This window comes from Anguilla rostrata, chromosome 7 (genome assembly GCF_018555375.3).
Source record: "Anguilla rostrata isolate EN2019 chromosome 7, ASM1855537v3, whole genome shotgun sequence".
In the NCBI taxonomy this organism is placed as follows: Eukaryota; Metazoa; Chordata; class Actinopteri; order Anguilliformes; family Anguillidae; genus Anguilla; species Anguilla rostrata.
This window is the reverse complement of record NC_057939.1, coordinates 39,034,792-39,046,880: the sequence shown is the minus strand read 5'-3', so window position 1 is coordinate 39,046,880 and position 12,089 is coordinate 39,034,792. Positions and strand designations below refer to the sequence as shown.

Sequence of the window (12,089 nt, the reverse complement as noted above, 5' to 3'; positions counted from 1 at the left end):
GGGCTTCTAATACATAGCAGCTTATGTCAGCAGCCTTGGAGAGATGGCTTTTTGAAGGCGCAGCTGGTTCGAGCTCGTACCGCCTCGCTGTCTGTGCAGCAGCCTTGACCTTTCAGGCAGCATGGCTCATTCGGGCTTTGAGAAAGGGCGGTGAACGAACTAACGAACGAATGGTCAACGCAATCTCTGCAGCTGTGCTAAAAGATGGAAGAAATGCATGTTGGCGAACTCTCATGCAGTCACCTTCATCCCCATTGTCAGCTTGGAGAAGGAAACAAAAAAACTACTTTCATCCCCTTCCACCATGATTGGAAAGCCCAATCACGATCATATCCCGGGGTGATCACTGGCTTGCAGCTCACAAGCTAGGTTATGCTGTACAGAGGTCTGAGACTGGGCCTACCCTGTTGAATGAAATGCTCCCTCCCCATGGTTGATAATGAATAGTATTGATTTCTGTGGATTTGTGGGATAGGTCGCTGTCAGCAGTCGGCAGAGATATGCCTCAGTTGGATGTGAGCCCAGAGCCTCCCTCACTTGTTTACATCTATCCACATGCAAATCCGTTCAGGGCATTGATTTCAGTCTTTACTGTATGCCCTATGGACATTGGTGCCACTTCACATTTGAGAAACAAATTGGCAGCGGGAAAGCCAAATCACAAATTCCTCTTCTGTAGAAAACTTAAGCCGCGATTACCATGTACCACAGGCAGGTGCTTCCTCAGGTAACCACAGGGGGTTTTCAAATGCTTGCACTGCAGAATTGGTCACAAGCCTTTATCTCGATGAGCATGCCCTGAAAACTAACTCCAGTAGTAGAGCAAAATTTGGATGAATGTGTGTGTGTGCCAGCCTTTCCTTATCTGACCCAAAATAACCCAGTATGGCATTGCCATCCCTCTCCTGCTACCCTCTCGTGCCTCAATGACTAATGGCTTTGCCCGAGTTGCCCTCCCCCACCTGCAGCCCACCGCACCCCACAGCCTACCCCACCCCATTCCACCTCACCTCCGCCTGACAAATTGCGTCCTGCTCAGCTCAAGGAGAGCCGTGTCAGACAGAGATACAGTTCATTCGAGGACTGGGACCTTGCAGTATGCTTCATCACCATGATTGGCTGATGGGAGGGGGAACTGGCGGTGTCTGGGTTAGGAGCAATGAGCATTTCTCCAAATGGACTCCATGGAGAGGCGACTTCTTTAGCGCTTCCTCCCTACTCTGTGACAGATACTGTAACAACGCTGATGACTCGTGCTTTGGTTATTTGAGTTGACAGCTGTTTCAGAACACCTTAGATTTGATATAATCATGTGTGGATGGGATTAGTACACAGTCAAGCCACTGGCCTGAATGTGAGATCTGCTGTCTGGGGCTTTCACAGTGACCACAGGAGCACTCTTGTTTGTGTCTTTGAGCAACTGAAGTATAGCAGTTATTATATGTTATATTGTGTCCAAATATTTTTTAGAATGTTATTTACTCCAAGCTGTGTCCTAACGTGGTTCCAGTTGCCATGGTTCCAAAGTGCTTGGTAAGTGGTAACACATGTATGCTCGTTTCATTCCAGCAAATTCCTGACGTATCTCCAACGGGACGCTGGACCACCCTGGTCCCTCTGCTTCTCATCTTGGTGGTGGCAGCAGTGAAGGAGGTCATCGAGGACCTGGTGAGAAAAGTCGGACTCTCACTCAGAATCACGCTCAATTTTAGATTGACGCACACTGCAACTCACACTCGCTCCTATAATCATATTTTCATCTCGCACTTTTATGACAAGCAGACTCTCACGCTCAAACCCACGTTCACACTTAGTCATAATCAAACTCACACAATCATACTTCCTCCTAGACTTTCACTCGCATGCATACTCATACGCCCATATTTACACTGACACTCAGTCTTATGCTCACATTCGTGCTAACCCCCATACTTACACCCTTAAGCACCTGGGCTACAACGTCCAGGAACAGTAGCCAAGAACTTAAGCACCTATGCTTCTTGGCGTATTTTTTTCCCCCGTAATTTGTAAGTAAATTAACCTTTAAACCTTGGTAGGTAACAGGCCATTTCATCCTTGTTTTATGCCTTTTATAAATATATCTGTTTACTTAGTAAGTAACCATTTCTATGATATACTTGGTAACATTGCCAGTAATAATGCAGCATATTCTGGTTGCTCAGAAGAAAGGGAACTGAACAAATTTTAAATGATGTATCTCTTTTCACACCCATTCTACAATGAAGTGCTTGTTATGACTGTAAGGTGAAATTTTCTCTGAGCATAGCAAACAGACTTGAATTCTTTCACTCCTTACCTCTGAATTACACAGTGTTTTCATTGATATTTGGAATGCAGGCCATGTTTTACACAAAATTAACAGACCCGTGTACAGACTGTAGTTGTCTCTCGCTGGATGGTGGTGGGGCGTCTCAGGGGTTGTTGTGTCCCTGAGCATTAAAATGACGCCAAAACATGAAGAATGACATCCGAGTTTTTTCCTTTCTGTGAAGTTAATAAAAAATACTGCAACACGAAAAAATGCCAAGTCAAGTTACCTATACATTTTGATGTCTGATGTCTGTTCTGTCATGCCTTCATCATTTGTATCATGCAACTACATTACCAGGAAGGAAGTGAGTTATTTTGAAGCTGCAGCAGTTAATTACCACATGATCTTCATAATGCTATGGAATGGATGTGTCAACACTGCTGTATCTAGCACACATCTCATTTGTGACCCCAATAGATACACTGAGCAGGGTAATTGGGTTTGTTTACAGCTGTCTCTGTGTCCAACGTTTGTTTAAAAAACAAACTTTAACTAGAAAGTTAATGTATGGAGAACTGCAGTATAAACCAGATTATACTGAGATACAGCATGGGATTAAACCCAGTAAGGTTTATTTTAGCCTGTCTTAATTGCCTATGCCTTTAAGGTAACTAAGCTGTTACTGTAAATGTCATTGGGTGCCCCACCTGTTTTACTACGTCACCACCACTGCATGGAGCCTGTGGTTGTCCAGTACGCTCAATTTATGTCATTTCAGTCTCTAGGCATTTTTTCTCCATTGTGGAGTCACCCTCTGCAAAGTTTCTGCATCATCGATAATGCACCCACATCCATATGAAGATCACTGTAGCACAGTATGTGTGCTCTTCCAATATGCTTTTCTTTGGGCAAGTGAACGTTTTTTAGTGATTCAGGACTTAAACTATGCTTTAGGTGGGCTTGTTTTTGACACCTGGTAATCTGTAGGCAGTAACGCAGTGTTAGCCCGTGGAACGTTGGAGGACTTACGCAAACCAATCCATTGTGACTCCAGTAAAGTCACAGCCAATTGCCCATACATACCCTGTTCCCCTTGGTAAGCACTACATCCATTACCTCTGGCTGCAGGGTATTTCGTCGTTCCTAGACACCTAACTGTAGGGCTCCACCACCCTAATTCTGTTGATTAGCAGCTCAATGAGAACTCTAAGGTTGAATGAGGTGTACTTTGTTGGGGTTTGAGTGAAAACCTACAGGATGGTAGATCTCCAGGAACAGGGTTGGACAGCCAAGCCACAGGTTATAGTTGGCCAATGACGTAGCCTCTACTCTACACTGGCAGATAATGTCTAGCTAATAGGGCTCAGTCCATATGCAAGGCAAGCACTTTAATTTGCTGAACCACTTTCCTAGTTGCAAGCAGAAGGACTCTCTTGTGGCCAAGAGGCTTGTGCTGACATTAATGTTAGTCATTAATGCATTGGCTGTGAAATCCGAACTCCCTTTATTCACACCACAGGGGTGGCTATCCAATCATATGCCAGCCCAGCATTTTTGGGGCCCTAATGTGAATGTTACTATATGTGTCTGTGGGGGGTTTGGGGGGTTGGCAAGGTCAGCCAGGCTCCGTATGTCCAGGTTATGCACCGCAGCCTACGAGTGGACGTGATGGACAGCCACCATGGAAACATTCTCCTCCCACTTGGCCAGATTCACTCCATCCTTTCCCAACAGACATCTAAAAATGTTTATTCACAAAGGGTATATGTTTGAATCAATTTTGTAGCAGTGTCTTTTGTCTAATGTGAGGAAGGTTTGGAGGATGTGTGGAAGGGTTTCAGTATATCTGTCTGTGAGAAGTTTGAGTGGTTTCACCTTTTTAAACCTTTATTTAACCAGGATACCTCCATTGAGATCTCTTTTTCCAAGAGAGACCTGGCCAGGAAAGGCAGCAGTATAGTTTCGGACAAAATAATAAAATTCTCATCAAGACAGTCAAGCTTATAGCTTTTGCTATATAGCAAAAGTGCAAGGGAAAAATATCAAATTATCGTTTAGAACAGTTACGGTTATCAGTAGACTCTGATTCCAAAGACTTTACAGTGACTGTAAATTCACTGAGAGTAACTAGGTCCTGAAGTGGGTGCAGGAAATGCGGTTCTCTGACTCCTTCATCTTCTAGTAGGAAGGTGATTTATAGCAAAAATTCACTTTCTAGGAATTTCAATCATGAAAAATAACTCATCAAAGGGCCAGCATGGTAGCATCTCCTTCCCTCATGTATTCATTACAGGAATTAATTTCCTTATGGAGAAATGAGGTGGGGCTCAGAGACAGGGGTGAAAGTGTGGAAAAGGATTCCATCTCCACTCTTTTTACCCTCTTCACCATTTTCTTTGCTACCCTGTGTTGTGGCCAACAGCAGAACACACTGTGGTGTCTGTCACTTTGTCATTGCTCATTAATCTCTGTGACAGGGTGATTAAGCCGTCCGTGTTCCCCACACATACAGTATCTCCAACAGATTGTGGGATTGAAAAAATCCATGGCTGTGTGGTTTGTTCCTCCAGTGGAGTTGCCTGAGGTGCACATGTTGCAGAATGGATAGTCAAGTTCAGTTCAGTACAATGACCATCTCATGTCTTGCCCTGCTATGAAATCTATGGTTACTGAGGGTTACCATGGCATGTTTCTCCAAATTATTGTATCTGCATTATTGTATTGTGTTTTTGTTGAACTGGAAAATGTATTTCACTATAAGTAGAATATATTAATAATAATAATGTTTTGTAATCAGATATTTTTTCCTAAAATTTCTAATATTGCAGTAGTGGATTATTACATTGTGTGGAGGTATTGTGCTAAGTATTGTGCTATGTCTAAATTGATAGAAGAGGGTTTTGTCATCATTGAGTATACCTCCATAAATTTCAGCTCTGAATTTTCAGTGGTTAGAATCTGCATGCATTTCATGGTGGGAGATTGTCTGGTGCTTGTTCTTTGCCGGACTCCTTTGAAAGTTATTATTTAATTACTGCGGGAATATTAAGAGCTGACTCCGGTCACATCTGCTGTTCTATATTTGGAAAACTCTGGGTGAACTGCAAAAGCATGGTCTCTGTGGACCCAAAAATCGGTTGGCTTGTTTGATCAGGTTCTTTGCAGACTGTCTGATCAAACATGACAGTTAAAGTTTTGAATAGATTAGATCTGCCCCAATTATTTGTGTGTGTGTGTGTGTGTGTGTGTATGTGTGTGTGGGTGTGTGTGTGTGGCTCAAATGACGCAGACAGCTGTTGCACTGCCAGTGTGAGGGAGGCTGGGTAAAGATGCTACCTGAAAGCCAAATGGAAGATGAATATTCCCCACGCTCAATCTGGGTGATCTGTGGGAAATCTCTGTATGTACAGAACACAGCTGGAGTCATCAGCCCTAAGGTTGCAGACAATACTCAAAGCATGATCCCCCATTTCACTCAATCCCTGAGCATTCCGGTAATCTCTGCACAATACTGTTTATGCACCACGCAAAAGGTGCAGATTGTTTTTTTTTTGCCAACAGAAAGGACTGCATCCGAAGATGAGCCTCGTTTTCCTTCCTCTTAGAGAACACACTGTTCTTGCTTCATGTGCTTGTTTGGGCAGCCTTTCAGACACTGCAACTTCTCAGTACTAGTACTGAGTATCCATGTAGGCACTTTGTCCTTCTGTGATCAGGGCTGGATAGCCCTTCATGTGCTAATGCCGTCCAGGAGAAAGGGGAAGGGTCCTTCTTTAGCCTCTGCCATCATGCAAAGTGTTCCAGGATTTGGTTCAACTAGCCACAGCTAGTCAGCAACTAGATGCAGCTAGCCAGCGTCCTGATCCAGAGATTAATAAGATGGATCGATATCTGATCTTTCACCCCGTATTTTCCTGCCGTTATTTTGTTGCACAACTCTGTGTTAGATATTGATCTGTGACTGATACATACCCAGCTGTTTTTATCCTGAAATAGACCACACAGATTGGGCACACATGCAAGCATCGATCTACAGAAAGCAATTGAATGTTAAATATCACAGTTGTGACCTTCTGACAGGCTAGAGTTCTGTCCAAAGGACGTACCTGTGCAGCTACTACTTCCTAACACTCTAGAGTACAGAGTAGGCACCGCAATAAAACTGCTTTCTGGCCTACCTCTCTTCACTGGGTGCCTGTGTTGCCTACACAAGTGGCAGAGTATCCCTACAACAGTGGTCAGAATTGTATTATGTGAATTGTAAATGGTATTATAAATGTCATTAAAACAAGTGCTTCTATATGTCAGACGTCAAAGAAAATAGGAGACTGGAAAATAATGAAAAAGGACGCAATAAGAGTATCTGAATCAGAGTTCTTCAATGACATGTTAACATTTAACACTTATGTACAAGTGGACTAAAATGCTTGTCTTAACTGTGGTCTGTGTTGCCACACAATGGTAGGAGATATACCTACACAGTGGAGAACTGTATTATTAAAATTGTAATGGACTTATTGATAACTTTCTAAAGGATCACAAAATGGAACACTCATGCAAACAAACTTTCCATTGATTTTTAAATCATAGTAAATTTGTTTTCAAACAATGACATTGGTGTATTATACTTTTAGGTGGTGGTTAGTTTAGGTTTGGGGGTTGGTGTGTTTGTGCAATATTAAAATAAGTCAGCTTACTTCTGCCTTTAAAAATTGATTGCAGTTTACTCATGATCAGTTTGTGTCATGCTTACCCGCAGGGAAGATTATTGTATTGTATTTTGCTGTCATGTCATCATTGAAATGTTTGTCTTTTAGAAGCGCCACAAGGCTGACAACGTAGTGAACAAGAAGAAAACGCAAGGTAATGTGTGTGTGTGTGTGGGTGTAATATTAATAACTATAATTATACTAGTGGCAATGCTAGTACTCCTACTACAACGTCTAATACTACTACTATACTACTACCACTACTACTTATACTAATGCCACTAATACTACAAATACTAATACTCATAATGATATTAGTAGTTATCATAGTGGTTGTTGTAAGAAGATAATGAGGATGATTATTATATTACCATAAAAATGATAATTAAATTTAAAATATATATATATAATTGCTCTGTAATGACGTTGGTACCGTTTATTTGATTAGCTGGCTCTAGTGCTGAGGCTTAGGCCCTGTCATTCAAACCACTATGCCACACCATGGTTCAGCTTGCAAAGTTCACAATGCACAATATGTCCAGAATGGCATCATCAAGAGAGACGAAACATGTCAAGTAGTGCCTCTCTGCTTTGCACTGACCCCAGCAGAGCAGCAGCGTTTGGTTCTGTAGATGGATCGCTGTTTAGCCCTGTCAGATGCTTCTGTGCCTGTCTGATCTGTGTGTGAAGCTCACTCAGCAGGCTGTCTGTTGTCTCTGATGTGCATTTGGGTTTGAATATGCAGAGAACTGCAGGGCAGGCTATCGATTATGCTTGGCGGAAGACGCCCAGCATGTCTTTATTGCCCCTGAGTAAGAAAGACGCAACTTTCCTTCCACAGACAGCAACTTTTCAACTTTACTAAAAATTGTGATGCTCCTCTTTCAGAATGTATGGCCATGGCCTGAATCACAGATGTGTTATTGTTCTGTTGTAGAGGTGCTTTCAAAGGGTCTACATCAATTTAAAAGGATGAAATGGACATATTTGTTGTAGAATTTCAAGACGTCTAAGCAAACTGATTGCAGTTAAGCTTAATAAATCTTTCATAAAGCTTATATAACGTTTTCATTAGCGATTTATTGTTGCTTTAAGTGTAAATGGTGGATTATGGCTGACATGGAGTGCCCGTGTTTTTTATTTCCTGTAACATGCGCTATATTACGGTGACAGCTATGTCAAATAGCTTCTGGTGGCATTTTGTGAAGAATAATAATTATTGAGTTTACTTTTCTCTCCTTCCTTTTTGTAGTGCTGAGAAATGGATCTTGGAAGATTGTCCACTGGGAGAAGGTATGCCACTCTGACCTATCGCTTGTGGTCAGGGTACAGTAGATAGGCAGATAGGATATTCAAGCTCATAGCTGTATGCATTTTGTTATCCTGAGCCCTTCTGAACTCAGGAAGTGACCTATGCATTATTAATAGCATTAGGCTGGGCTAATGTTAGAGAACAGATGCAGAATACTTTTTTTCTTAACCACAATGCTCCCCTCCAGTCTGTGCATATTAATAGAAGAAGGATTTCCAGGAGTGACTTGTTCCTGTCTGTAATTACATTTTTTCCCCCACAATGTGTCCTTGTCAATATGGCCAGTGGTGTGGGTGTGTGGAGATGTTTAACATCACTGTCCTGGTTTAAGCCCCTCGCATACTTATGTTCTGCTGCATTATATGGCCCAGGAGGATCTACATTCAGTTCAGCTACTGTATAAAATGCCTGAGACTAGGTTTAAAGCCTGGAGTCTGAAGCCTTCAGCAGAGTACCACAGACAGTATCACAGATATGCTCACGGATTTGTTCAGAATAAGGCTTGTAACTGGTAGTTGGTGGGTGTACATAAAGTAGTGCCTGATGCACGTTGTAATCAGTGGTTGCTGGATTAGGGCTGAAAGTACCGCTTTTAGCCCTTAAATTATCTGTACTACATGTTGCTTGGTTCCATTTATGTGAATGTGGTGCTATATCTAGTCTAAACCCTGTTGGACCCCCATGTTGGCCCCCCTGTCAGTGGAGGTGTGAAAAGTACTGTCATTGTCTCCAGACGCAACATAACCAGTCTGTTTCTTGCAGGTAGAAGTGGGGGACATAATTAGAGTAAATGGCAGGGAGTACGTGCCTGCAGACACAATCATCCTGTCGTCCAGGTAGTGAAGAAAACTAGGGATGAGGGAATCTTTCTGTTCTTCCACTGAGGCCTGCCATGGAGGTGACGGTTATAGAAAGGCAAAAAAAGAAAGAAATTTAGAGAAAAATCTTAATGAATAGTTGTGCGCATCTGCACAAACATGCCCACAAGCGTGTGTGTGCGCAAACACACATACACACACACACACACATGCACACAGACACACTCGAACACTCACAGACATTGGAAGGACATTAAAGTCCTGCATTTCTAGAAACAGGACACTTTGTGTTTTCTTTTTTTGCCTTGCTTGCTCCGTCGCGTCTTACGGAAAGTGCACTCATCACAGGATTTCAGAGTAGGCTGATCTGTGCCTCTCATTTTCTCTTTTTTCAAAATCCATTCGAAAATCAGGTCTGATTGTAGCAAACAAAACAAAATGTGGCGGCGTGCATTTTCATACGGCACACCTTTTCCAGAGGGATGGCAGGGCGCTCGCGCAGCGGACGAGTGACACAGCGCATCTTCTAGCGCGTTCTCGTTAGCGAGCCGAGTGCTCTCCGGGGCCTCGCGGTCTAAACCGCTGAAAAGCGGCTTGCTTTAAGGGAACCCCAGTGAGTCGGAACTCCGTCTTTAGGCCCGCATGAGTCAGCGCTGCTCACGCACGCGCGCAGCACTGTCTTGTTGAAAAAGTTTTTTTTTAAATCTCAGCCTGTGGTTCCGCGCCGAACCCGTGTGCCCTCAGGCCATCTTGACCTGACTTGAATGGCTTTAGAAAAAAGGAAAAAAATCATAACTGGACCACAATGAAGTTTATTCTGTTCTACCCTTTTTCTTTCCTCAGTAATCAGAATCAGTTGCTGCACTGTCTCTCTTTCTCTCCAAGTTGCTCACTTGTACATGCCTCTTTCTCTGCCCCTCTTCCTCTTTCATTCTTCCCATCATACACTGCTCCTCCCCTCCCATGTGCTCTGCTGATACACCGTGGGTTTAAATAAGGTGGCCGTCGGAGAGATAGTCAGAGCCAGCAACGGGGACCACCTCCCGGCCGACCTCGTCATTCTGTCCTCCAGGTCAGGAACCATGTTAGGCATGGCAAAGGGGCGGGGTGGATGTGCTGGTCGTGTAACAGTGGGTCCACTGCTTAGAAAATGGGGTAGCAGGTAGTCATTCAAAATAATTACAATTATTTTCCTCTCCTTTTTTTATCTTTCATACAACTTACGGTGGGCATTGGATTATGCAAAATGAAGAAAAAAAAACAGCTGTTCAATTACTGGTTTTACCGCTGTTTAATTACCGCTGTTTAAGTGTGTACAATAAAATTATTCAGCATAAGTATGACACAAATTGCATATACTTTGTGTGTATGTATAGTGAGCTCCATAATGTTGGAGACAAAGACATATTTTTTCTTGATTTGGCTCTGTACTCCACAATTGCAGATCAAAGTGCTGATTCTCAGCTTTTATTAAAGGGTATTTTAATTCATTTTGTTTTCACCATGTAGAAATAACAGAACTTTTTGTACATAGCCTTCCCAGTTCAGGGCACCATATTGTTTGGGGCAAATGCCTTCACAGGTAATTCTAATTAGTCAGGTGTGTTCAATTGCTTCTTTACTGCAAATTTAAGAGTACTTTCAGTGTCTATTCTTGATTTTAAGCTTTCGATTGCCTTTGGAGTCTGTTATTGACATTTGTCAGCATTAGGACCAGAGTTGTGCCGTTGAAGCCATTATGAAGCTGATAAATCAGAAATAAACTGTCAGAGACATAGGCCAAAATCAACTGTTTGGGACACCATTAAAAAGAAAGAGCACCAGTGAGCAGCAGTAAAACAGCAGTGCCCTCACCAGGACTTCGAACCAGCAACATTTTTATTACAAGTTCAGTCCAATCCTGACCCACTGCGCTGTTCCTCTGCCCTTCCACTCAGCATGAACTGCAGCCTTGTTCTCTATTCCGTCCATTTTGACGCTAAATTAAAACCAGCCAGATCATCCCATTAAAAATAAGAGAGGAAAGCTGAGTGACCAGTGGGCCCTCTGAAAATAGCATCCTAAAAGATTAATGGGGCACCTTGCATCGCGGGATGGTTATGTAATCCTATTGTGGCGGGGGTCATGAAGGTTTTATAACAACCTCACCGTATGATGACTCTGTATTTACCGAACACACAAATGTCTGCTCCCTCAAAGAGGCTGCATCACCTTCTTCATTATTTATTTTCCTGTTTACCAAACCTGGATGTTCTGGCAACTAAAGAAAAACAAAAAGATTTATTAGCCAAACTTTCCATCAGATCAAAATGGCGTACATCTGCCAAACAGAGGTGGCAGGTCCATTCCCAGTCAATGCTGTTTGCTCTGACTAATTGAGTAAAAATTTAACTCATTCTGAGTTCACCTGTCCCTGATTTAAGGACACAGCTGATTTGGTCTGAGACCATAGCCCTATAAGGCACAGTAGAAGGGACCCACTGTTTGGGTGTTAGCCTATGTTTCGCGCATGCTAAAGCCTGCATGGCTGCAGCCTTGTCTGGCCGTAGACTGATGTGTCGGTTGCATGAAGGCACGCGGGCACGTGCGGCTCCTAACGTTGCCATGGCAAAAATAATCTGGTTGCTCATCTGAATCTAAAGTTATCTCAGCTTGGAAAAAAAGGCCTTTCTTAGTTTTGTAATTGCAAGGCCTGGACTTACTCAATGGTCTGTACATTATTTGAATGGGCGTATGCTATTTCTTGAAAATGCTTTCATTCCATTCAGATTGCCTGAAGCCAGGTTGTACACTCCAGGACACCCAATTTAAGACTAATTTCTAAGACAGTACGGTACACTCAATCTAACAAAGAGATTAAAGAGGTCACACTTTTATACTTTCTTGCTGTTTTTAGTCCACACAAAGCCAGCAAATCAATTTGCAGTGCCCAGTTGGGTTGCTTCTCTCAAATTAAGGCTGTTTCAAACTCCCGATTC

General features: G+C 42.8%; 1 protein-coding gene across 6 annotated transcripts in view; it reads left to right on the top strand.

The window, feature by feature from the left end:
- LOC135259660 (probable phospholipid-transporting ATPase IA) overlaps positions 1 to 12,089 on the top strand; it is a 111,674-nt gene that overhangs the window by 30,050 nt on the left and 69,535 nt on the right. For 4 of the 6 annotated variants that reach the window (XM_064344259.1, XM_064344255.1, XM_064344260.1 and 1 more), the window contains exons 4-7: positions 1,570 to 1,668; positions 7,090 to 7,135; positions 8,234 to 8,274; positions 9,056 to 9,129. In XM_064344259.1, the coding sequence (XP_064200329.1) occupies positions 1,570 to 1,668; positions 7,090 to 7,135; positions 8,234 to 8,274; positions 9,056 to 9,129 (260 nt within the window). Of the gene's footprint in view, positions 1 to 1,569; positions 1,669 to 7,089; positions 7,136 to 8,233; positions 8,275 to 9,055; positions 9,130 to 10,109; positions 10,184 to 12,089 lie in introns of all 6 variants that reach the window. The other 2 variants (XM_064344256.1, XM_064344258.1) reach the window with 1 other exon arrangement.